This window comes from Mustela nivalis (assembly GCF_964662115.1).
Source record: "Mustela nivalis genome assembly, chromosome: 2".
NCBI lineage: Eukaryota > Metazoa > Chordata > Mammalia > Carnivora > Mustelidae > Mustela > Mustela nivalis.
Window position 1 is genome coordinate 168,325,455 of NC_139021.1, and position 26,932 is coordinate 168,352,386.

Here is a 26,932-nt window from a genome sequence, read left to right on the forward strand (position 1 = left end):
CTGTTCTTTTACAATAAAGGGTATATATACGATTAAGTAGATCTTCTTAATAATCAAACAACCTTCAGAAAGAGAGAGAGGGAAAGAGAGAGTGTGTGTTCATATGTTTGTATATCTTTCTATGTAGCTGCTTGGATTTGGGATTTCCATTTATTTGGGATTTTTTTTTTTTAATGGTTGTTTAAGTTTTTTAAAGAGATGCATATAAAGCCATACCCTGCGGCTTGCCGCTCGGTGGTGAACTGTTGGGAGGAACTAGGAGGTCTTGCTCTGAATCTTGGGCAAATTGAGGTCCTTTTCTGGGATTCAGTTTCTTCACCTGAAACACGAGCAGGTCGGAGCCCTAAGGTTCCGAACCTCCAACCCTAACTTGCCTTCCTCGTTCTTTGGTTTAGGATCTCTGAGCCTGGCCTCCTCACTCTCGTCCCCACCCCCCCCAGTAATTAGCATCCTTCTACCATGCCTAGGATCTGAGCAAACTGCGATGAGAAGTAAACAAGACAAATGGTGGCCAAGAGGCTACCATTACAGTAGAGACCAGGTGGGTCGTGGCTCTGGTCTTGTAGTCAAGAGGCTGGAGCATTGAACCCCAGGGTCAGGCAGCCTTGCCCACCAGGCTGGACCGGGGCAACCTCCCCACACCCCAGGAGGAGCGTTGCCCACCCCCTGAGCCTAGCTTCCTTCCAAGAGGAACAAAGATGGAGTGGAGCCAAACCAGTCCAATTATTTATGCCAGTTCCTAGGAGCAGAATGAGTAGAGGCACAGAGATGGCCAGGACTGTCCTTAGGGAAAATCATCCTCCTAGAAGCCCAGACGAGGAAGAGCTTCCTCCTGTAGCACTCTGTGTCTTCTGTACAGCTGTGGTGAAGAGCATATGGCCACATGGGGTTATGTGTGCGGCGTGTCTGTGCGAGGAACTGGGCGTGTCTGTGTATGGGGGCCGGGGATGTGCAGATTTTAAAACCCACTCCTTTGCTCCCTAACAGATATGGCCCAGAAAGGCCACGGTCTCGCAGCCCTGTGAGCCGGTCACTGTCCCCGAGGTCCCACACTCCGAGCTTCACCTCCTGCAGCTCTTCCCACAGCCCACTGGGCCCCACCCGGGCCGACTGGGGCAGCAGCCGGGACTCGTGGGAGCACTCGCCCTATGCCAGGAGGGAGGAAGAGCGAGACCCGGGCCCCTGGAGGGAGAACGGGGAGGACAGGAGGGACAGGGCAGACGTGTGGATGCACGATCGCAAACACTACCCCTGGCAACTGGACAAAGCCGAGTTAGAGGAGCGGCTCGAAGGAGGGAGGGGCCACCGAGAAAAGCACCTGAGGCCGGGGTCCCCCAGCCTGCTGCACTCTGCCTCGGGCTATAAAAGCCGAGAAGAGGGCTACTACCGGAAGGAGCCCAAGGCAAAGTCGGACAAGTACGTAAAGCAGCAGCAGCAGGATGCTCTCGGGAGGTCCAGGAGGAGGGAGGAAGCCAGACTGCGGGAGAGCAGACACCCCCACCCCGAGGACTCAGGCAAGGAAGACGGGCTGGAGCCGAAGGTGACTGGCGCCCCTGAGAGCACCAGGTCGAAGCCGAGTGAGAAGAACAGAACCAAGAGACCCGACAGAGACCCAGAAGGAGCTGGTGATAGAAGAGAAAGCAGGATGGCGGGGAATGAGGTAATGACGCACCCTCTCCCCCAGGTAAGGAGAGGCAGGTTCCCGGGCAGGGCAGTGTTAACATAATGATGGTGCACTTTTATCGAATGAAGCACTTACTGAAGGTTGACTCTGTGCCAGGCACTGAACCAAGCACCTTATCTCAATCAAGGTATTTAATCTTCTCAGCCACCGCGGTGAGGTAATATGGGTAATAATACGATTATGGCTATGGACGAGGGAACTGAGGCACAGAGAGTCTAAGTTAATTGGCTACACAGTCTGCAAACAGCAGAGCACTGGGGCTCCAAACCCCTTGGCACGCTACTGCTGTGGCTGGAATTTAGGCAGTGATGGTCGCAGAGGCCTTCTGTGGTCCTGTGTGTGTCCGGGCTGGAGGGGTCCCGCGGTGTTTGCACCACCGCACCCTGCCCAGGGAGGTGAGATCTTTGGTCTGCTCCATCCTTTCTCCTGCCCAAAGCATCCGCTGACCTTGGGGTTTGATGAGAGGTGGTAAAGAGACGCAGCCACCCCCCACGAAACTCACCCTGGGTGCCCCGAGCTTGGTGTGCTGCTCTGGTGCTGCTCTGGACACTGTCCAGAGCTTTATTTCCAGTGTAATAGAAATGCTCAGCCGTTGGCTGGCCCCTTTCGTCCACGCGTCCGAAAGGGCTTGTAACACACTGCCTAGCTATAGTTCACACGGTGGGTCATGAGGACTCGGTACAAAATTCACCCTCTCACTGGGCTTACGCTTCCTTCTTGCCCAAACCACGTATGTTTAGGTAGGAGCGGAATAGAGGAGGTTGGGGAGCAGGGTGCGTCTGCATAAAGAACCCAGCTTTAAAAATCCTACATGTATATTTCCTAGCCCGACCCAGGACTTAGGGACAAAGTCGAAATAAGAGCCCAGTTCTTGACTCCAGGGACACTGAAGAGTCACGTGTTTGTCCACTACTGCCTTTACTCCTCCATGCACTTGGCCACTTGGCCAGGCAGGGTGGTAGGCGCAGGGCGTCCAGAGGTGAATGGGGCAGGGTCCATGCTGTGGCGAAGACCAAGGTCTCATGGTGTAAAAAGAGCTACAAAAATGACATTCAGTGGGGCCTGTGCCAGAGCAGAGCAGTGGATGAGCTGCTCTGGGGGCGTTCCCTCCGTGCAGGGACAGGGAAAGCTGCACAGAGGTGATGTGCAAGCCGGGCATGGGGCAAAAAGCAATGTGGGAAGCAGTGAGGGCAAAAGCAAGAAAGGAAGACTGTTTCCAAGAACCTACAAATACTCGGTGTGGCTGCATCTTTAGGGCGTCTTAAAGAATAATGTCTTTAAGAAGTAAAGTCATGCTCTTGTGCAAACGTAAAATGAATTAATTGTCAAAGATGGTTATTTAACTTGTGAATTAATGAGGGTGCCGGCAAGATGTAAATGCTGGTCTAGAGGAGAATCCAGAAAGCTGGCAACATGGAGAGGTGCTCGGGAATGCAGAAGTGAATTTGCTAACAGATTGAAAACTGGCCTCTTCCATGGGCATGGGAAGTCAGTGGCATCTCCGCCAGATAAAATTCCTTTGCATCTCTATGAACGAGAATTGTTTGCCCTACTCTCCGTCTTCTGCAATGTACAGGGCTGTAAGACTTCAGCCTCACGATCACAAAAGGTGAAGACTCCGGGACCAGATCTCCTGGAGGGAGTCTGCTAGACAACGAACTGCCCAGCATTCCATGGAAAGAACACCCTGTTGTCTTTCTTGCCCAGCTCAAAGTCTGCCACAGTTTTTTCTGACTGGCACAGCAGAGAGAGCTCAGGAGATGAGGTTAGGGACCTGGGTGGAAGGCCCTCATGTGTCTCCCTGAGAATTAGAATTGAATCTTGAGGACCGCTGAACCTGAGGATTTTTTTTTTTTTTTTTAGATTTTATTTGTTTATTTGATAGAGAGATATAGAGCACAAGTAGGCAGAGCAGCAGGCAGAGGGAAAGGGAGAAGCAGGCTCTCTACTGGGCAGGGAGCCTGATGCAGAACTCGATCCCAGGACTCTGGGATAATGACCTGAGCTGAAGGCAGATGCTTAATTGAATGAGCCACCCAGGCACCCCAGAGGATGTTTTTAAGAAGCGTGTCTATGCTTGGAGGGATCAAAGGAGCTCGTGATGGGTCAGTGCCTTAGGAAGAGGCTCAGAGGGACAGAAAGCAACAGCCCCTTAGGTAGGAGTTTCAGCCTAGACCTCAGCCACACAGGCCAGCAGCCTAGAAACCTGTGTCCCCATGGCAAAGGGGTGGAGCTGCTCCCTCCCAGTGCACCCCCACTTCTGCCGCCCTTCTTCAGTGAGCTGGCTGCTCCCACTGTTTGACCTACCTGCTTTCATCGGTTGGCCCTTTTCAGGTGACACATACTGTGGGTCATGCCCCGATCCCTGATGCAAAAACAGATGCAGAAAAACCCATGGGTTTCCCCAAGTTCTGTCTCTCTGGCTGGTTCTGCCTCCAACAGCCTCAGGGTGGGGTCAGTAGGGACTTGCTGGGGTCCCCAATGGATTGCGTCAGTGGGTTCAGAGCCAAGAAATCCAACACCAGTTGGAGGAATATCAACAGAACCAAGTCTTCCTCACTGACCTCAAACTGTATATTACAATCTTGAAAACAACCCCAGCCCCCCAGGGCTGCCCCAGGAATTAGATGTTGGCAATGACTAAGCTTGGAGCTGGAAGGCAACAGGCCTGAGGACAGTGTCCTTGCCTTTCTCCTGATATACTGGGCACCTCCCACCACAAGGGCCTTTACATGTGTTCACCTGCCTTAGCACCCCCCAACCCCCCGAAGTCCACGAGGCTCCCTCCTCCCCTCCTTTGTGTTTTCTTGTTGCCACACTCTCTCCAAGTGTGTTTCTGGCCAGGAATACCACTACGGAAAACCACAATGTCCCAGCTTGCTTCCCCTCCTTCCCTGCATACTTTTCCTAGGTCCAACCTGTCCCCTGATGTCTGTCTTTATTTAGTGTCTATCTCTTCGTCCCCCCCAGATGTAACCTCCAGAGGGCAGGAATTTTTGTCTGCAGTGCTCACTGCTATGTCCCCAGACCCTCAGATGAGGCCTTGACTCAGAACAGGTGTTCAGTAAGTATTTGCTGAAGGAAGGAAGGAATGACTGAACCCGGACCCTGGAGATAGGCCTGGCTTCTGAGAACCAGGTCACACCCTGTTCTTCTCTGCCTCAGTTTTCTCAATTGTGAAATGAGTGTGATCATGAGGCAGTCGTAGGACTTAATGAGCTTGTGCTCATTTGAAACTTCCAAGATCTCCGGAGAAAGTTCCTGGGCTGGAGAGGCCAGTGTGTGTGCTGCTTGGTGTTGGGGCCAGGTCCACCTGTGGGACCCAACCTTGACCACAGACCGCAGAAAGGATGAAAGAAATCAAGTCACTGAGTACAATGAACACAGGAAAGAAGGGCAGTCAAGGGTTAGAGACCCAGATGCTTGGAGAAGGGAAGCCAGGCAGGGGATATGGACCAGGTAATAGGCGTGAAGCCAACATGGAGACAAAGGGCTGTGGCAGACCAGGGAGGAGGGACCTTTCTGTTGGGGGCAGTTAGCCACTGCTCAGCTCCATTTTATGGCCGCCATTCAGGACTGCGTGTCCTGTGCCGTTAGATCCCCATTTTTGGAGGAGCAGCACCAAAGTCCAGATATCTGTGAAATTTCCCACATTTTAGAAATTGTATAGGCCAAAACATGTCTGTGGACTTGGTGGAGCCCCGGGATCCCTAGAATGCAGCCCCCAGTATAAACAGTCCATAGGACGGAAAAATAGAAGAACTTTTCATTCTGAGTTCAGAGCCTAGACAGAGACTCAAGCATGTGAGGCAAGTGTGACCCTAATTAACTATTCTTGCCCCCTCCTTTAAGCCTTCAGGTCTCCTCTTTTTTATAGACTCATGTCCACAGAGTGTCTAGCACTGGGACTGCAGTTCTGAGTGAAAGCTGAAATGACCCCGATCTCATGGAGCTCAGGTCTAGTGGAAAGACTACTCATCAGTTCCTCATATGAGTAGAGGAGCATGTGTGTTGAGTGCTAAGAAGGCAATGGAGGTATATGCCTGTGACAGATCAGAGGCCTACCTGGGTTAGGATGTAACTGTTGAGATTTGAAGGAATGGTGGGTTTCACTGAGTGAAAAGTAAGGAGAGGGGCGCCTGGGTGGCTCAGTGCATTAAGACTCTGCCTTCAGCTCAGGTCATGATCTCAGGGTCCTGGGATGGAGCCCCGCATCAGGCTCTCTGCTCAGCAGGGAGCCTGCTCCCTCCTCCCGCTCTGCGTGCTTCTCTGCCTACTTGTGATCTCTCTCTCTGTGTCAAATAAATAAATAAAATCTTAAAAATAAAAAAAAAAAGAAAAGAAAAGGAAGGAAAGCAGAACAACATGTGCAAAGGCCCTGTGGCTGGAGGCCAGTGTGTTGGATCAGAGACGGCCAGGGTTAGACGGGAGGTATATCTGGTTTGTCAATGGGTCATATCAGGCAAGGCCTTGTAGGCAGGTTATGGATTTGTCTTCATCCCAAGTGCAAGGGGAAACAAATGAAATATTTAAGCAAGAAGGTGCAGTGAGGTTATGATAGTTTTTGCATTGTTGAGTGATCGTTCTTTATCACTTTGGGGAGAATAGACTTGGGGGGAGGCTACAGAGGAGAAAGGGGAGAACAGTAAAGAGGTAGCTTACCAGTAGCTCTATCCCTGTGGCGGTGGATCTCTGCTTGCAATAGTTGGGACCTAATATCTTAGTCTGTGAGCTGGTGTGGGCAGCTGGGTACATTGTTGCTTTTGTTGGTTTGCCTTAAGCTGCTACTCTCACATGATCCCAGGGCACAGGGTGCACTGAAGGCACTGCTGCATTTCCTTTGTCTGCAGGGAGGAAGCACTGGGATCCAACTGGCAGGTGCTTCCAGCCAGCCAGGCTGTCCTGCCTCTCCCAGCTTGAACTGGGGCAGGGAGGTCTCGTGTTGATGTAGGAGTGTGGGGCAGGGAGGTCTCTATTGTATTGATGTAAGAGTGTGGTTGTAGGAATTGCTTGGGGAGGGTGAGAATTACTTACTTGGACGACTGAGGGCCGTTGATAGCTTATTCAGGGAGATAAAATAAAGAGATCTCCTGCTGGTAGACGCTATGGGTTCTGATGGCTAAAAAGACATTTTGGAGCTGCTTTGCACTTAGGTTAGCTTAGAAAACTGGAGCAGAGCATACAGTGGACTCTTTTGCTCCAAATGCCACAAAGAGCAAGGACAGAAGGATTTCAACTCTCTTCCCCCGTCTGACCATAACTGGTTAAACCAGTCAGCCTTGAGCTCCTGCCCCAGCTGGCTCCTTGTCAACTCCAGAGAGGTGTGTCTGCTCAGAAGAAATCAGAACTCGAGTCATTACTTAGAACCTTAGCCAAAATTGTCAAGAAAAGGCAACATACCCTCGAGAAAGTCCAGGGAGAGTCACTGATCTGGGGGCCAAAGTTGAAGTCGTTGGAGAATATTCTCCAAAAACTTCTAAAATGGGAATTGGCAAACTTTTCCTACAAAACACCAGACCATAAATTATTTAAGGCTATGTGGGCCAAGAAGCCAAAGTGAGGGTACTATGTCGGCACTGATGTAATCGTTTAAAATGCAACTATTTAAAACTTGGAAGCCTTGTTAATTCACAGATTATATCAAAAGAGGCACTGGTTCAGGTTGGCTTGAGGATGATCAGAGACCTTAATTCCCAAACCAAACACCTGCTTTCAGTTGTTCAGTTTCTCAGACGGGAGCACTAACTCTCATGAGGGACTGACTCTGAGGGAGAGAATAGAAGGAAGGAAGAAGGGAGGGGGTTGCTAATTGGGGCCATAGCTCTAGGTCAGAGAGAGGACAGAAAAAAGGTTGAGGGGGACACTGGCTGGCTGACAACCCCCTTCCTACTCGTAAGTGGCCTGCATGTGATTTTTATGGCCAAAACCGATCTTTTGAGGGGGAGATGTCACCACAATGGTTGTCAACCCCAGGGCCAGTTTACCCTTGGTCCTTTTACTCACCCTCCCTGCCTGTAGGTTTCACAACTGTGAAAACACCCAGTTTGCCAGAGATTTCTGCTGCACTACAGACGTCAGTCCAACCCTTGAGACATTTTGGTGCCTCCACTTGTCTGTGTGACTTGAGCAAGTTACTTAACCTCTCTGATCCTTCATTTCCTCATCTGTAAAAGGCAAGGCACCTGCCTCCAAGGGGTTTGGTGAGGATGAAGGACAAGGTGCCTCCGAGACACCTTGGGTGACCATTATCTGCACTCTTTTCTCTCTCGGTGCTCCCTCTCTCCTCTGCCACTGCTCACTGTTGATTTGGTTTGTTATGTTCTTCTTTGGTAAGGCTGGAAAAGAGGAGCAGGAGGGCGTGGAAGAAAGCACCTCATCACCAGCCAGGCAGGAGAAAGAAGCGGAGTCCTCAGATGCAGAAGACCCAAGGACAAAGAAGGTAAAGGTGGTCCGAGGTGCTAGCAGGACAGCCCCATCTGTATGATGGCCCGTGGGCCCTGTGTCGCAGGCGTCCTGGTCCTGCCCTGGGATGCCCCACTTGCTGCATGGGCTGTGGCCAAAACCCCACCTGGGATTCCACAAATGAAGCCAGCACTTCTTGGAAGAATGGTTTTGCCTGGGATCTCTGCAGATCTTCATTAAGATCTTTACTAGGGATCTCTGCAGATCTTCATTAAGATCTTTACTACTTGCCTGGGCTCTGCCTCAGTCTCCAGCAACTTGGCTGTACTCATAAGAGGAAAACATGAGCCCAAAAAAGACTCAGGCTTCAGAGCCAGACTCCCAAAATAGGTCCCTTGGGAGGGGCTGGGGGAAGAGGGTAGCTTCGGATGCTCAAGCTAGGGCCCTGACCTCAGCCTGCCCAGACCCTGGGATTAACAAAACGTCTACTGTGCTTGTAAAGATTATTTTACTTAATTAAAGTAAAAAAAAAAAAAATCCAGTTACAGTGCCGTGGCTGCCTCAGCAAAAAGAAGGGTGTTTGGAACGCAGCCAGCTTTATGCCTTTCTGGTCAGGAGAGGTGGAGAGATGAGTATCGCTGGCTGGCGAGGAAGCTGATTGAAATCTGGCTGCTGGGGACAGGACAGAGTTGCAGGAGGGGCCAAGCTCGAGGCGGGGCTATGGAAGTTGCACCCCTGTGGGAAAGGGAGCTTGGGGCAGTTTTGAAGGGGACTTTGCTACAGTTCCGTTTAGTGGTGCCCTTCCTGCAAGCAAATAGCCCCAGCCCGTTGATTTATTTTGAGTTTATAACTTTATCAGTCATTCATTCAAAAACTGTTTCTTGAGCACCTATTATTACACCAGGGTTTGAAATTCTCTGTGCCATTTTAAACATGGCAGACTCAGCATTCAGAGCTGGTTCTAAAGGCTGTGTTTGAGCCTCATCCTAGGGAAGAATCAGTGATGTGGGGCTTGAGTGGTTCCCACCTCCTGATCACCCAGTCGGTGTTCCCAGGCAGAAGTCAGAGTGCTCAGGATCTGCATGATTTGAGGGGCTCCGTGGTCAGGGTTTGCGCCCTCTGGTTGAATGCCAGGACCTGCTCCTCTGTCACCCTGTGACCTTTCTTCTGCATGTTCGCTCAGGAGCAAGAGTGGGAGAGCGGAAGCGAGGCAGAAGGGGAGAGCTGGTATCCCACCAACATGGAGGAGCTGGTGACAGTGGACGAGGTTGGGGAGGAGGAAGATTTTATTATGGAACCGGACATCCCAGAACTGGAAGAAATTGTGCCCATTGACCCGAAGGACAAAATCTGCCCAGAAATATGTCCTTGCGTGACGACCACCTTAGACCTGGACGTAGTCAAGGGTTTCACCCATGAGGGAGAGAAGCCTATAGGGAACGGGGCCACGGAAATCAGCCTCAAGACACCCGGAGACCTGCCTTCTGCTTCCACGAGCTGTCCCAGTGACATGGACGTAGAAATGCCTGGCCTAAATCTGGACGCTGAGCGGAAGCCAGCTGAACGTAAGACGGGCCTCTCACTGGAGGGCTCAGATTGCTACGAGAAGCCCGCAGAGGGAGGGGAGAGCTCCGATGTGCGTCTGGCCCCTCCACTCCAGCAAATGTCTTCCCCGAAGCCAGCAGAAGAGGGGGCCCGGCAGCCTAGCCCACCTCTCGATGACTGCAAGGCCACGGGGACCCCCGAAGATGGGGCTCGTGAAGGCAGCCCCCTGCAGGGGAAAGCCAGCCCTCGCACCGACACTGACCTCCAAAGCCAGGCTTGCCAAGGAGTGTCGACCCAGGGTAACTACCCCCCTTTTCTCCTGTGCGGTTGGGTTGATGGGACCACTGCTCACCTAGGGAGGCATGTGGGCGTGTGCAGGCTGGAACCAACACGAGCGTTCAAGCCGGTGCAGAAAGCCAGCTTCCAAGGTCCTGGTTAAACAGTTAGTGCTTTTCGGCAAATGGTGTAAAGGAAATCAGACAGGAGGCCACACGTTTTCTGGGAAGCAGACTCAGACAGGATCGCCTTCTCTGAACTTACGGGAGCCCAGGTGGACTCTGACAACTAAAATCAGCCAAAGTTTCGCCTTATCAGGCCAAGGGGCTCTGGTTCCTTGGATCAGTAGACAGCCTCTCAAGCCTGCCCAAGGGCGGACCACCCAGGCTGTCACTCCTGTGAGGCCCGGGTGAGGGGGCAGGAGTGTGCAAGGCTAGAAGGGAGCCCCGAGCGGGCAGAGGGCAGAACGAGGGGTCCTGGGGGGGGGGGTGCAGCCCGTTCCCGCTGCTCCCACCATAGACCCACTCATCTCCGCGGCCTGATGGGGGAAGGAGGCTTGTCCCAGGCTGTCCTCCGCCGCCGCTGCAGGTGACGTTGTGTGGGTGCCCGGCACTATGACATCATGAGAGACAGAGTTTAAAATAGGCTAAGCCGTGTCTTCTCTGCCAAGTGGAAACAAAGATCCAGCAAGGGCTACGGCGTGGGGGGCGGGGCGGGGAGGAGGAGCAGCCCTCGGTGTTCTGCGAGTGAAAATAACCAGGGCTTCATTTCACCGAAAGCCTGCAGCGTGCTGAATGTGGAAGGAAGGGGCGCCAGAGTCGGGGGCAGAAACCGTTGAGTAAAGGCTTAAAAAGAAACCTTCCCGGCCAGTGCCGTGTGGCTGGCACGAGTCACGAGCTGTCGGGGAGTTGGAGGCTCGGGCTCTCCTCCGTGGCAGGCTGACCTGAGCTGTTTTTCACCTGGGAGTCTCCATGGAAACTGCTGGGAGCAGCTGCCTTGCTGTTGCCAGAGAAACCCGGAGGGAGGCCTGGGCTCTGTCTGCAGAAGGCAGGAATAAAGAAGGAGCGAGATGTTCACCTTGCCCTGATTGAACCCCTTTCTTTTGCCGTATAGGTCTCAACACGCACTGGTGTTAATGGCTTATTAGCGTACCCAGTGTTTGGAGTTCATATTTAATGACACTGCTCAACAGGCTTGGGGTGAATGTGTCGTTATGGCCTTTTGTGCCAGCCCCTGTGCCTAGAGACGTCAGCACAATGTTTGCCCTCCGGTAATCCTCCTGCCTGCAGAGAGGGAGTGATTTCTGAGGTGGAGGGCAAGGCGGGGATCATCCCAGCCAAAGGAGACATCGGCCCATCCCCCACGGACCCAAGGCGCAGAGTTGCCAAGGGTTCGTGTGTGTGGCATTCTTTTGGCAGTGGAACAAACTCTCAATTACAGCATTTTGGTTCTAATTAGCAGTCCTCGCCCTTGCTTCATGTTATTAAGCCGTGCAAGGGACCATTCCTGATCACACAGTACAAGAATAGGAGAGGGTGTTTGAAGTACATTTGTGCTTCCTTAGTTCTCTGCCTTGGCCCATGTTTTGCAGAAAACCCCAAGTTCATGGAAATGAAATCTCTGGACGTGAGGTCACCAGAACACGCCGAAGTGGAGCTGAAACAGCCCCTCTCTTTGCCTTCCTGGGAACCAGAGGATGTGTTCAGTGAACTTAGCATTCCTCTAGGTAGGTGAACTACGCAGTCCTTCCTGAACATTCAGATCCAGGAAACCATAGAGACACGGGAACATCTGAGAGCTCGAGAAAGCTTTTTTTGTCATTTTGTTGTTGTGTTTAATGTCGGGTGTAATAACCATTCTGTGGATAGTGCATATCTTTAAAGTCTCTTGCAATTTCAGTCTCCCGATAGGAGACCAGATACCTTATGGGGTCAGGCCCTGAACAGTACTGCCCTGGGAACCGGAGCAAAAAGAAACTCGATTTCCCTGTTTGGGAATGCTTTATTCCTGACCACACAGCCTTTATTCAAGCAGAGGTCAGAGGCCCTGGTGGCCACCCAAAGTCCATAGAAATGAACTTCTTCTGCTACTGGCTTCCCTACCCTCTTTGCCCTAGCCCTTTCCAAGACAATGCTACTTTTTTTTCCGCTTTGAAAGACCAGCTCTGAGGCAATGATGTTGGTGAGACTGCACTTGGGGCAGACACTCTCTATTTGATAGAGGAGCATCGAACAGAGAGAGACCTGGGCCCTGTTCCTTCCTGCTTCACTTACTGGATGACTGCAGGACCTCAGACAAGTCATACCCAGGAATGGGTTTTGGGTTTTATTTTGTCCAGTCACTACAAGTCCTTTATTAACAAGTCAATAAAAAGAGAGAGATGTAAAAATACTTTTCTCAGAGGCCCTGGGAATGGAAGGTACTGACAGAACCCACCTGGCTACAGAAGGCAACCCAGCCAGAGGCAGAATGGAGCTCGGGAGTCCAGAGGTGCGGCTGGTGGGAGGCACTGAGAAGGGAGTGGCTCGGGCCTTGCACAGGGAATGTGCAAAGGCAGAACCCTCACAGGGAATGATAGGTTGGGATTCCTGAGCCTTGGGGTTTTTTCACGTGTTATATGGAACTGAATCAGATCAGTTCTGCAGTGGAATTTTCAATAGTGGACGTGTTGTGGGGGGCAGGAAGAGAGCTTAATAATAGAATCACCTGGACCCATTTTCAAAGGGGAGAGTTAACTAGAGTCTCAGGGTGGGGAGTGCAATTCCTTCAATAGAGTGCCCTTGGAGCTTCTGATGCCACCACGAACTCAGTGACTCCCACTCCACTTCATTTTCGAGTCTTTGCCTTGACTTTGAGAGGTTGGAAAGCAATGAGACAAGGGAGCGGTAGCAGCCACTGGAGAGAGAGCTTAGGAAGATATCATGCGGGAAAGCGTCCCAAGGAAGGACGAGAAGGACGGGTTGTGTGAGAACTTATGACCACACGTCTGCTTCCTCAGGGAGGGGCTGGTCAAAATGGAGGCTCACATCTACCATCAGGTTTCTCTTTTTCTTTTCATCTCCTTTGAAACATTTCTTACTGTTTCTGCCCTCCAAAAGTTCCATTTTCATAGAGTACCTATTTTTACTGAGCAGCCCTTTCTAGATAGAGTGCCCCATGCGAGGCACTCTGGGCGGTGGGGAAGTGTAGCACAGGTCTCTTGGCGTCCAAGAGTGTGGAATCTGCATGACACACACAAGTGAAAATTAAGAGTAAGTTCCACCACCTTGTCATTTGTGTCTTTTTAAAAGCTGTTTTTCATTCCAAAAAGTGTGATTATTATGACAAATGTAAAAACTAAGAGCCATGTAAAGTAAATGCTAAGTGTTGTATCTCTTCCCTCCAGGTTCTCCCCAGCTCCAGAGGTAGTCACAGTCACACCCACGGAGACTAGGTCACACCATACACAGAATGTTCTACAATTTGCTTTTTTAATTTAACAGTGAGACTCAGAGGCCTCTTCACCTCAGTACACAGACAATGCTTTCTTCTTAACCCCTGCAAATATTCCATCCTAAAAGATGTACCATAAATTACTTATCCATTTCTCTACTGGGAAACATTTAGAATGTTTTCCATTTTTCCCCCGTGACTAAAATGCTGTAATAGTTAAGCTTTTATGTTTATCATTTACCATGCAGGTATCATTTCTAGTGCTTACTCCATTCTTTAACTCACTCAAAACACGATGAGGTAGGTAATATTTTTATCCTTATCTTATAAGCTAGAAATCGGAGATGCAGGGTTACAAAGCTGATGACTAGCAAAGACTGGAGTCAGGATACAAATCCCAGTAGTTTGACTCATAGGACCGTGCTTCCTCTCTGCTCTGCTGCCCTCCAGACACCTGTCCCCTTGGTGTGCGTGCCAGGGTTTCTGCAGGACAGCGTCCTAGGCGGGGAGCGGGGGGTGAGGGTTGTGGCATTACATATATTTCCATTTCACATTTTCATAATTGCTGCTAAATTGCACTCCAAAAAGATTATACCAGTTTTCAGGGCCAGAGCAAGTCTTCTCATTCTCTGCTTCATTACCAACATCGGACGTCATCAGTTTTGAATCTTTACCAACCTGTTAGGGAAATGGTATCTCATTCTGCTTTTTACAGACAGCTCTAATGAAGTATAATTGATACTAATGAAGTCGCCTGTTTAAAGTGGACGGTTGATCAGTTTTGACGTATGTGTGCACCCGTGAGTCTATTCCCACAGTGACACAGTGAATGTATTCATCACCCCCCGAGTTTCCTGATGCTCCTTTGTAATTCCTCCCTCCCCACACCTCAGTCCCCAGGGAGCCACTGATCTGCTTTCTGTCACTAAATATGAGTTTGAAACCAGAGGGAATCATATGGAATATACCGGTTTTGCCTGACTTCTTTCACTCAGCGTAATTATTTTTGAGCCCTTGATGGGCAGTTGGGTTGTTTCCAGCTTGGGGCTCTAACAGCTTGTACTTTTGTATTGCATGTGGTCTCTGATGAGCTTTGAGGCCCATTATCTTACTGATCTTAGGGGCTGGGGATATGGTACCATTTCTCACATTTGACAGAAGAAACAAGTGCAGATACTTAGCCAAGATCACGTAGCAAGTCCAGTCAGAGCTCAGGGTTCCTAATCTGAGACCACCTGCCCTCCTGTTCCTCCAATTCAGGAAGCACAATGTAGGAAAGGCAACTTTTGTGCAGCGGTAATGGACACAGGCTGTGGAATTTGATTCCCTAGGTTTAAATCTCAGCTGGCTAAGGGACAAAAGCCTCCTTTTTAACCTCTTCTCCTTGATTTATTGACTTTCTTCGTCAATAATGGAGGGTAGTAATAGAACCCTACCACGTACAGTTGGTTTGAGGAGGAAATGAATACTTGTAAGGTCTTAGTGTCTTCTAGCAAGAGGGTTCTATGTTGTTACTACTCATTCATGAAGTAGTCATTAAGCCTTCCTCTTTCCTCTCACTGGGGCCACATGACCCTTATGCTCCAGAATCCATCACTCCTAAAGAGACTTCTAGGGAGGAAGGGAACAGCCTTCAGGCTTTGTCCCTCCCGAGAGCAGGGAGGTGAATGGGGAGTGCCAAGGATCCAGAGAAAAGGGAGGTGAAGTCCCAGTGCTCGGGGACTGGCGCGGACATGGGGTATGGGGAACAGAGAGAGGGCACAGCCCACAGGTTTCAGGCTAGTTCTGGGTGACCCCAGCCAGCCTGAGCCTGCCCAGGTCTGCACTTTCAGAACCGAAGGGCATCGCCTGCAAAATGCAAGCTTCCCCTCCACCCAGTGCAGGCTTTGCTAGGATGATGGACTTATAATCACTCGGCCCAGGAGCTATTATTAGAAAGCAAATACAGCTTTAATTGTCATGCTTAATAGAGTCTGAAACATGGGAGGACTGAGTGGCTCCAGATGAGTTGGGGCAGTGACAGTTTTTGTGACATTATAGCTTCGCTTGTGGCCCTCACATTCCAGAGGCTTCCTGAGGTGGTGTTGGTGTGTGTGCCCATGGCAGCTCCCAGTTGCTGGGTGGGGGAGGGGGTTGCCAGGCATGTGGGGATCTTCCTCAGACTTCTCCCTCCTCAGTGCTTTTAACCACCTGGTACCACCTGACAGCCGCTGGGCGAGGGCAGGGGCAGGGAAGCGTCGCTGCCCACCTTCGGAGCCAGGGTTCTCCAGGGTTGGTTTTTTTTTTTTTTTCAATTTATTTATTTTCAGAAAAACAGTATTCATTATTTTTTCACCACACTCAGTGCTCCATGCAATCCGTGTCCTCTATAAAACCCACCACCTGGTACCCCAACCTCCCACCCCCCCACCACTTCAGACCCCTCAGATTGTTTTTCAGAGTCCATAGTCTCTCATGATTCACCTCCCCTTCCAATTTACCCCAACTCCCTTCTCCTCTCTAACTCCCCATGTCCTCCATGATATTTGTTATGCTCCACAAATAAGTGAAACCATATGATAATTAACTCTCTCTGCTTGACTTATTTCACTCAGCATAATCTCTTCCAGTCCCGTCCATGTTGCTACAAAAGTTGGGTATTCATCCTTTCTGATGGAGTCATAATACTCCATAGTGTATATGGACCACATCTTCCTTATCCATTCATCCGTTGAAGGGCATCTTGGTTCTTTCCATAGTTTGGTGACCGTGGCCATTGCTGCTATAAACATTGGGATACAGATGGCCCTTCTTTTCATGACATCTGTATCCTTGGGGTAAATAACCAGGAGTGCAATTGCAGGGTCATAGGGAAGTTCTATTTTTAATTTCTTGAGGAATCTCCACACTGTTCTCCAAAGAGGCTGCACCAACTTGCATTCCCACCAACAGTGTAAGAGGGTTCCCCTTTCTCCACATCCTCTCCAACACATGTTGTTTCCTGTTTTGTTACTTTTGGCCATTCTAACTGGTGTAAGGTGATATCTCAGTGTGGTTTTAATTTGAATCTCCCTGAGGGCTAATGATGATGAACATTTTTTCATGTGTCTGATATCCATTTGTATGTCTTGATTGGAGAAGTGTCTGTTCATGTATCCAGGATCTATAATGAACTCCTCAAACTCAACACACACGAAACAGGCAAACATATCAAAAAATGGGCAGAAGATATGAACAGGGTTGGTTCTTAACCAGGGCTGACCTGGTTAGAGAGCAAGAAGGCCTCTGTGGAGAAATGTTTAACATGTGGCAGGAAACGAATATTTTTTGAGCACCAGATAAAATGATAGGTGCTTCCCGTAACACCCTTTGTGGTGGTATTATTTCTGTTTGACAGATGAGGAAGCTCAACTCAGAGAGTTTAAATAATGTGCCCGAGGTCACCCAGTGTAAGTAAAAGAGCTAGATCTTTCAGACTCTACGTTCCATTTTCTCTCCACTCTACTGTCACTTCCAAGCCTTTTTTTCTTTTTGGCAGTGGAAACCTTTGTTCCAGTCGCTGTGCTGCTTGGGTTGAAAGGGCCTACGGCTGCAAGCTCAGCTTGGGCCCTGCTTTACGCTCTGGGGTGGCTTCTGAGGCCGTGGTGCCCCTTCTTGGGGACCCAGGACATGGGCTGGAAGGCCTCTTAGAAAGCCTAGAGGATGCTGGAGACCTTACCAGGGGGCCTGCAGCGAAACCCCAAGGTTTCTTTTCTGGAACCACCCACCAACCCCTCCTGCAGGGTCTGGCGCAGGACAGAGGGAGCAGTTCTGATCACACAGGCCTGCATCCGCTCCCTGTGGCCTCCCGGTGTGCTTCTCCTTTCCCAGTTTCCTTGATCTTGTCTTGGGTGGGCATCTGCGCCCTACAGAGCAGCAGCAGGAGAGAGCTGTTCTGTGGAAACAGAGGACCGAGGCAGGTCTTGCCTTCTGCTCCTTTGCCGCCGGCTTGTATGTATGGTGGAGGCGCGAGCCAGCCACCTACGGGCAGAGCAGGGGTCACGTTTCTGTCCTTTGCCATGGGGGTGGGAGGAAGGTGAGGAGGGGAAGGCCACGGCCTCTTTCTGGGCAGCAAGCCCAAAAGAGGCCCCCTCCCGTCTGGGGGCTGGTGTGGGCAGGGCAGCGGGCTACGTGGCAGTTAGAGAAAACTGGCTGAGGAGGCTGCCAAAAGCAGGCCCCAAACCACAGAGGAGCAATCAGTCACAGCAGGCCTTGGGCAGGCCTCCTGGTTCCCGTCTCCTTCCAGGCCGGCCGTTGCACACTGATAAGTGGCTCTTTTGAAATGAAATGGAAAAAAAGAAAAGAAAGTTATAATTACAAGTCTAAGCAGTGGCTCTAGGACAGGGTCTCCTCTGCACTTAGCTCTGTCTCACAGGAGGCAGCAGGAGGAGAGAGAAGGAGGCCCAGGCTTGTGGTCACATGCAGCGTGGCCTATCTCCCTGTCTGCCAGAAGCGGCCCTTCCCCTGGCGGGTGGCTCCCCTGCCCGGTCCCCTAGCAGGGCCACGGGCACTAAGCAGGTGGACGGTGGCCCAGCCCAGCCCATGTGTACATGCCAGCTGCCCTGGCCAGAAAGCAGGATCCGGGCCTCTGAGAGCCACCTGTCCTGGTCCTTCAGTTCCGTTAGGGGTCCTGCTTCTCCCAGCCCTGATGCCTGGGTCTTCTGCTGACAGTTCACCAAAGGGCGGTGGGGAACTGAGGCCCCGGGGGAAACGGACGTTCGGCTGACTCTCCCTAGCTTCCCACAGGTTCTCCGAGTCTGGTCTGTGCCCTCTCAGACCTGGGCTCTTTCCACTCTGCTGACCGTGGCTTCAAGAGGAGAACAGTGACCCCCACACACCTTGGCGAAGGCTGGCACAGCCGCCATGCTTCAGAGATGAATCCTCTGGGCTGTGACATCGTCACTTCTCTTGCTGTGGGGCCACTGTTTCCTCTCCTCAAAATCAGAAGGCCTCCCAGAATCCTGTGACTTGTGTTTACCAAGTCATAAGTAAAATGTGATTGCTAGGTGGTTTAGATGTAAAGGCTGGAGGACGGGAAGATGTTCATGATACACGATTACGTGGGAAAGGGAGGAGATGGAGCCATACTTAGGGTTCGACGAAAACTGCCCGCCTCCCAAAGGAAAGTCTGCATAGAAATAGTGTGGAAGAAAATGTTTGGATTGGAATGACTCTAAGTGGTATTGCCTCACTTTGGTGTATTTTTAAAAGTGTCTTTAATGAGTATAATTCTAAAATAAACAAAAATGACAGCATCCTTTCCGAGTCCTGGGCGTAACAGCTACAGAGAAAGGTACAGCGTGGAGAAACGAGATCCTTCCTCCTCCTTTCCCTGGAAGCAGGCTGAGAACAGGAGAGCCTGGGCCTAGTTCCCAGCAGCAGCTGCAGAGCGGAGCCTGGTGGAGCCCTCCATCAGCCCTGGGGGAGTACATCGCTTCCTAACTACCTGGGAATGGAGTCAGGCCTGTTCTCAGGCTGGTTTTGCAGATGAGGAAACCCGGCCGGGAGAAGCTCCCCAACCAGCCAAGGTCAACAGCAAGCGAGGGATGGAGCTCATTGCTGGCGAGCAGGACCTCAGGGGTCTCAGGCGGCCTTCCTAATTCTTGCCTGTCTGTCCCCCATCCTCCTGCAGGGGTGGAGTTCGTGGTACCCAGGACTGGGTTTTACTGTAAGCTGTGTGGGCTGTTCTACACGAGCGAGGAGATGGCGAAGATAAGCCACTGTCGCAGTGCTATCCACTATAGGAACTTACAGGTAAGCGGAGCCTTCCTTGCCCAGCACCCGGGGGCTCCCTGATCGATGTCCTTCCAGCACGTGGAGAACGGGTCTTTCCTCAGGTCTGTCTCCCCCAGGCTGCTCCACATGCTGGCGGCCTTCCCTGTGGTCTCAGGACATCTGTCTCCCCAGGAGTACTTACAGCGTTCTGTTGGGGTCGGGTTTAGGGGTATCTGCCTCTCCCCCCTGGCCTGAGTAACTTGAGTTAGGGATCACCCGGCCCATGCTTGAGGCTGACCCCCTATCACAAGACCTGGTTGTTCTAGATGCCGACATTTCTCTGTGTTTCTGTTCCCGCAGGCAGTATCCCTGTTTGCTGCAGTAAAGATCACTATTAGGTTCTATTTAAATATTCATCCATAGTATGACTGTTTGTCAGAGGCAAACTATGTACTAGACAGTGTTCTAGGCGCTGGAGATAAAACAACAAAACACACACACACACACATACACACACACAGGGGTGCCTGGGTGGCTCAGTCAGTCAAGCATCTGCCTTCAGCCCAGGTTGTGATCTCAGGGTCCTGGGATCGAGCCCCGTGTCAGGTTCCCTGCTGGACAGGGAGTCTGCTTCCCCCTCTGCTCCTTCCCGTCTGCTCCTGCTCTCGCTCTCTCTCTCTCAAGTAAGTAAAACTTGAAAAGAATTATAAACACACACACACATGCAAAAGACAAAAATCCCTCTCCTCTTGGAGCTCCCATCCTAGTGTAGGAGTTAAATGATAAAATAAGTAAGTTTTCTGGTATAGTAACAGATGACATATAAAAAATAGTGTGTTTCTTCCAATCTCAGGTGCCAGCAGTTACAAGACATATTGCCAGGTTTTGGATACCCATAGGAGAAAAAAATATTGCAAAGTAACAGTGAGACCCCGTCAATTGTACAATGAATTTTGGTTTCAGAGATGTTAGTGTGGGTGGGGCGGGGGCTGGTCTTAGAGTCAATGAAAGACAGTAATCAGTTCTGTAATATAGACCTAACTAACATGCAGCATGTTGGAACTTCTGGGGTGTTTAACTTAATAGGAAGCATGAGATACCAGGTGCCCAGGAATAAGTATTCCAAGGCTCCTTCCGTTTTTCCTGCAAGGAGTCAGATTAGTTTTTGTAACACATGAGGCCTCACCCGGGGCAGCCCCTCGTGGGGCTCTAATTCCAGAGCAGGCGTTACTGTCACGGTTAAATTGTTCGAGTGGCTGATCCAGCATTTTCCAACCAGAGACGTGAGAGAGAATCACCTGGACAGTGTTTGGAAAGTCTATTTATATAATAAGTTAGATATTCGGTAGAATGGAGGTGGGGGGAGGGATCCAGGAATACACAATCTGAGAAAGTTCTCCAGATGATTCGAATGTGCATCCCTAGTTAAGAAACTCAGATAGGGGCCAACTCTTGTTTTATCGTTGAGGAAACTGAGCCCCAGAGAAGCTATGTGATTTGTTCAAGTCCATGCAGGTGGTGAGTTCCTAGATCCAGGAACAGACTGCCTGATTCTTAATCATTTCCTTTTTTTTTTTTTTTTAACCTATTAAGCTGATCTTGCAAACCAAGACCCATAATGACTAGCCTGTATCACCATCTGCAGGGGATTGTCATTGGCCACTCCCAAGGTCATGTCACTTTAGCCTCTTGATTTCCCTCTGAGGAGCAGCTGCTCTGTGAACAAGGAAGCTATGGGGTCTGGGGCCCAAGTCCTGGCCTCTCCTGGGGGAGCACAGTGAAGGCCGGACTTGACCGGACCAAGGATTCAGTCTGGGCTCTACAGAGCCAGCGGAGGGTGGCCGTCTGTTCTGAAGACAACATCATCCCCCACCCCAACAAGATAAATCCTACAGAATGGCAAGGCTGGGTGGGCTCTTGGAGATCATGGAGTCCTGATTTCCCCCAATGATGGTCCCCATACCAGCTGGCGTCTTTTAACAATGCCGTGTCCTGGACCCATCCTCCCCTGCTTAGTCATTCTCTCCAGGGCTGGGCCTGAAAAGACTCATTTTAAAAAAATCTCTCCAGCAGGTTCTGATACCTCAGTGTGAGAGCTTTTGATCTCCTGCAGCATTCTCAGCTGGACTGTGTCGTCCTCAAGGAAGTTCACAACTCAAGGTCACTCAGGAATTTAGGATGAGTCCGGACTTGGCCAGGCCCTCTGATTCTAAATCCTGTATTTTTTTTTTTTTCCTCCACGACAGTAGACTACACTGTGTTCTGGGCCTGTGGGCTAAACCCCCAGGCAGACTACCCTCCCCAGAGCAGGCCAGAGCCATTCCTGTGGTCCCCAGGCACATCAGGGTCAGGCACAGGCCAAGCCTTAAAGGCCCGCCAACTGCAGTTCAGGGTTCTCTCGTGCACCTGCTGGGGAGCTGGGAGCCTCTACCGCAGGCTTCCCAGATAAGGTTTCTGTCAGTGGCCTTGACAGAATGTCTCTTGTCCACACAGCCTCGCCCACCCCACACTACCCCACGTTACATGTGTGAAAAGTAAAGAATTCAGATCCAAGCAGCAGGGGCTGGCTCACACCTAAGTCAGGCAACTCGTAAACTTAGCACTACCAGCAGGCCTTAAGGTGGGGGTGAGGGGTTGCTCTTCAAGGCGGGGAGCAGGTGGAAGGAGCCTCCCTTCTCTCTGTGCAGCCTCTGCTGGGCCCCCACTGCAGGTCATAGCCCCAGGAGAACCCATCCAGAGTGACCCGGAACAATGTGGGGAGGTAGATAGAGGTCAGATGGAAAACCAGATGCCTCCCTGGGCTCCAGGTCCAGAGGGGAGTGAGCTCACATTTCCCCTCCTGGGATGAGATGGGGGACGAACCAGGCCCTCGGTCAGCAGCCTGCCCCGCGGGGACCCATGCTCGGTCTGCTGCTCTCCGCATCGGGCTCTCAGAGCCAACCAGTTTCTTCTTAAGAGAGAGGTTATCTCACAGGCATCACCTCCTCGGACTCTCAAAATCACCTTGCGGGGAGGGAGTCACTGTTTCTCCCATTTACCAGATTAGGAGTCAGAAGCCGAGAGACCAGTGACTTTCCTGGAGTCAGATGGCCGATGCCACTCGTGACACAGGGCAAGGTCCCGGAGGGTTTATTTTGAGCCAGGTGCTGTGCTGAGTGCATACGGCGCCTCGCTGGACTTCATAGCCACCTTATGGGGCTAGTTCCTGTTAGTAGCCACATCCACACATGTCAGACATCCTGGGTGACTCGCCTGCAGAAACCTAGGATTTGAGCCCAGATCCTCTGGCCACTGAGCCCACACTCGTGACCACTTGCACACTGACTCCTGATCTGGTGCTCTCTGCGCTGCCCCCTGCTGCCTGGGCCATCAGAGGTGCCCACGGGGCCCCAGGCCTTTCCTAGTTGTGTCTCAACTGCATGGAATCTAGAATCCCGGGGGCAGCCTGCCTTGTGGCTGGGGGCCAATGCTGATAGCAGCCAGTGTTTGGGGATGGTGTGAGGCAGCCCCCAGTGACAGAACAGGAGTCCAGTGACAGACCTGCGGGCACTCAGCCTGCTGGCCACCCCCCAGGAAGCAGGTGGTTACGAGAGGCTGCTGGCCCTCTTTTGCAGTCTTCACAGGACGGTGCTGTGCTCCTGCCATAGGTCGGCCAGTCCGACTAGCCTCTGGTCCCCCTGGCTGTCACACGCAGACATGCCCCTGGGCGCTGAGGCTCTTCTGGAAAACAAGTGGCATCGTTGTGAGAATTCAGTGAGTTTCTATAAGAAAGGCAGAACAGCGCTTGTACAGCATAAGGGCTTTGGAAGTGGTCCCTGTTGTTAGGATCTGTGTTTTCTGTGTTTTCCACGAGAGCCCTGCGTTACTTGTAAACTAACGTAGAGAGAGGAGGGAGCTTCGTATGGTCCTGCAGCCCCAGAAGGATAGGGGAGGGCTGGGCGGGGGGTGTCCCACCCACTGGGAGAACCATGGGCGAAGGGGTCCAGGTATGTCCCTTTCTCTCTTCTCTCCTCTCCTTTCCGGCCAGGTCACCACTGACCCTGTCTCTTCCCTTTGTCCCTCTCTCCCCACTGCAGAAGTACTTGTCGCAGCTGGCCGAGGAGGGCTTGAAGGAGACCGAGGGGGCCGGCAGCCCCGGGCCTGAGGAGGGCGGCATCGTGCCGCAGTTTGAGAGGAAGAAGCTTTGACGCTTCTGGAAGCCCGGAGAGGAGGGCCTCCTGAGGTGGGGTCTTCCTGACCTCAGGGACAGAAGCCGAAGCCAGAGAGGAAGGAAAACCAGGCAGGCCATGTTGCCTCGGCCTGTTCTCGCCGACTGGTGAAAACGCCCTTGCAGTGTCTCCCCAGAGAAGCCGTCACCTGATGTGTCCAGCGACGGAGGGTCACCCTCTCTCTCCCCTCCACCCCCGTTGATCCTTGTTTCCTTCAATTTGCTTCTCTCTCCTTCCCCCTCCCCTGCCAACCTCTGTGCCAAGGGTCATTTATTTTTCATAAAATCCAACTTTCTCAGGGATTTCACAGTGTTCAAATTCTTGATGGGACAGGACAGGTCAGGCCAGCCCGATCAACCAAGGAAGAGATCTCACAGAAACTCCTGGGTCAAGAGCCACTCCAGGGGGTCTGAAGCATTTTCGGTGCCTGGTGTCCTGAGCCGGGGGAACTGTTAGGTCCTGCAGGCCTAGAAAGGGGGCACCCTAGACCAGCACCTGGCAGAAGCTGGGAGTTCCTCCAGCAGGACCATCTTTTTGAAAAGCCCCCGATTTTAATAACTCTCTCATCTTCTCCGTTACTCTAGAAGTCCACCAGATTCATGCCTTAACAAAAAGTAATGAATTTCACAGAGGAGGAAAAGAGCCCTTCATTTTTGGAGCTCTGTTAAGGGAGCTTCCTCACCCCCCAAACTTCTTTCCATCCTCAGGATTTCAGGAGGTGCCAAGCTTCGTTCTGTTCTGGACAATTCATTGGGTATAGATTCACTCCAATTAAAAATGAAAATTGTAGTGTCTTCTCCCTTCAGCCAAAACAATACGGGCCTGGGTCAGGTGTTGGCCTTCCCAGCCCCGTGTGGCACTGGCGCAAGAGACACTAAGCCAGGGAAATGGCGTCTGTCCTTAACTCGCTCTTGGCACCTGCGTCCCGGGATCCAGCAGCCTCTCGGTGGGATGGTTTTTAAAATGGTCTCTCAGTGGAGAAAGACGCTAAGGAATGAGCAAAGCCGCAGGATTGCCAGGGGTTGGTAGGAGGGCAGGAGGTCAAGGGCATTTCAGAGGACTCCTGTGTGCACAATTTTGGGGGTTAAATGTCACGAAGAAAAGACCCCTATTTCCTACAGGGTTTTCTGATACTGGAAGTTCGTGCCTTCGGGCCCCAGACTAAGAGTCCGAGGTTCCACAGGGAGTATTTAGGACAGAGGTGCTGAGGGGAAATGAGGCTTCGTCACAGCCCCAAGGAAGACTTCTAGAAGGTCAGAGGGGAGCCTTGTGCTGTTCCCACAAGCTTGAACAATTTTCCCGATTCAGCCCTTGGAGGACGGTTCCTGTGTTTCTACTCCTAATGACAGATAGACTAGGGAGGGATTGTTTGTTTTATATTATTTTTTGCATTTTTTATAGTAGATAAGATTTTTTTTTTTTTTTATGGTAGATAGGTAGACTGCACATTCTGTCCTCTGCACTAATGGCCGAAGGATAGAGAACTTATCTGAGTTCAACACTGACATTTTATCAGTGAATCTGAAGCACAGAGAAGGAAGAAATGTAGGACATAAAATGAATTCTGTGTAAACCTCGGGGGCACACGGTTACTGGTGAGGAGAGAGTTGCGGAGAACCTGTGAAAGAGAACAGAGAAGGCCAGCACCAGAGGCCAACCAGGCAGCCTGGGCACGCGCTGTCAGGGGCTGGAGGAAGCGGAAAGCCTGGCCTTGGCGTGAGGCCATCTGGGGGCCTCGGAAAGGTTGGCGTCTCCAAGACAGATGGCTCTGAAGTTGGCGGCTCAGCTCAAGCTGCCTCCACAGGTTTTCACCTGCTGCTCTGTAGACTGGCCTTAAGCATTTCTGGGAAAACCTCTGGCCCTCGTCGCTCTTCCCCCCTCAGGGGGGTTCCGGGGCCAGCTCTCTGGAAACCTTGCTGGGAAGAGTCTACCACCTCCACCGGAGGATGGAAATGAGCATTTTCAGAGAGGCTGGCAGCCTCTTCTCCCAGCAAAGCGAAAGTCGAAAGTCGACCCACCAGCTCAGCCCTCCTCCTCCTCCTCCTCCTTTTCCTCCTCCCACCCAGCACCGTTTCCATGGAAGTCGAGATGGCTGTTCAAACAGCCTCATTCCCAAGTCATGCAATGGCTCCCCTGCTGATAGACTTGACCTTCTCCATATTGGAAAGCTGGCCACAGCCGCAGGGGGGAATGGAGGAGAGGCTCAGCCGCAGGGGGGGATGGAGGAGAGGCTCTCTGCATTCAGTCAGAACCTTCACCTTTAAAACCATCTAAAATTCTGTATTTGTATATATATTTGTATTTATTTCTATTTATTTTTATACAGTTCCATTGGCATGGTCCTTCACCCACTCTGTAATTTGCACTTTTTATTCCTACATGTGTCATACACAATGCAATATTACAGACAACCAGGAAAATACTGATTTATTTTTTAAAGCTTTTCCTTAGTGTTTGTCAACCATTTCAAAGTGTCTCCCCAAAAAGCTTATGTAAGAGCATCTGCTACCTTGATTAACAGATTCATTTGTACCCTGGGTTAAGGTAACAAAAGGCCTAGGTAATTTTCTTTTCATCATAAAACACCCGAAATAAAGTATATCCAGTCAATATTCCCAAATAATTTGATAGATTTGATGTTGGTGTGAGCACAGCCCATCACTATCCCTTCCTTGGACAGTCGGAGGCTGTGATCTATTAGACTGTCCTTGAACTGGACCAGCGTTTGCTTTTTGAGCTTATGAGAAAAAGAAAAACACTAGTTAATTTAAGTTTGAACTTGTAAAGTATTAGAATTTGTTGAGTGTCTTATCAATCGTCATCACTTTTCCTGATCTGTATAATTGACCGCAAGTGTTTGTTTTTACAAAAGGAAAAAAAAGATTTTTAATAAAGAGAATTTGAAAGTTTGTGAGTGTCCATCACGCAGGGAGCCCTTGGCATTGGTCTTGGGGAAGCTCACTGAGCACAGAGGTTGGGATCTGGCCCCTCTCTGATCCTAGGAGGTCTCTAAAGGGTTGAACAGAGAAGACACAGCAGCTTTTGTCTAAAACTCTGAGAATCAGAGATGCTCAGGGGTGAACCTCCAGAAGGGTAAGTTGGGGAAAGTGGAGAGCTGCTGTCCCTTTTGCAGAATCAGATAGAAAAGTGTCTAACCCTGCAGCCCACTGCCCCGAGTCTTCTCCCGGGCGGAACCCCCTTGTCCCGCACCAGGTCAGGTCACGTCGTTTCTGGAGTTTCCATCTGCAGTGAGGTGGTTGATGCCCAGCCCTGGCTCTTAGCCCTGTGACTTCCTGAGTCCCGAGTCCTCGGGCGTCCAGGGGGATTATGGTGTACATACATCACCTCTGAGTTGTTTCGGGTTTAGTATAATTGCTGGTACTGAACCTTGTTTTCTTTCAGAATCCTAAGCCCTTTCTCAGCCATTTCTTCTAGCAAAACAAAGCCGGTCTCCTGAGCCCAGTTGGCCAGTCCTTTGAATGGCCTGGAAGCCTCCGTGGGCCCTTCCCTCCTGTTGGCAGGGTTCCTGAGTCAACGGGGAGGGGCTGGGCAGTCTGGCCCCAGAGGGCAAAGTGAGTGGGGCCGCCTGTAATTAGCAGGAGCAGATTGTAGAGCTGAGGAAAGTTCCTGTTGAGCCTGTTGCTGCTGCCCC

The 26,932-nt window shown here is 51.1% G+C and overlaps 1 protein-coding gene across 3 annotated transcripts in view; it reads left to right on the forward strand.

Moving 5' to 3' along the window:
* Nucleotides 1-26,187, forward strand: part of RBM20 (RNA binding motif protein 20) — a 185,196-nt gene extending 159,009 nt beyond the window's left edge. For all 3 annotated transcript variants that reach the window (XM_082720200.1, XM_082720201.1, XM_082720202.1), the window contains exons 9-14: nt 988-1,660; nt 8,019-8,123; nt 9,270-9,930; nt 11,499-11,633; nt 18,990-19,111; nt 23,149-26,187. In XM_082720200.1, the coding sequence (XP_082576326.1) occupies nt 988-1,660; nt 8,019-8,123; nt 9,270-9,930; nt 11,499-11,633; nt 18,990-19,111; nt 23,149-23,259 (1,807 nt within the window). In that variant the 3' untranslated portion in view covers nt 23,260-26,187. The remainder of the gene's footprint in view (nt 1-987; nt 1,661-8,018; nt 8,124-9,269; nt 9,931-11,498; nt 11,634-18,989; nt 19,112-23,148) is intronic.
* The last annotated feature ends 745 nt before the right edge of the window (nt 26,188-26,932 follow it).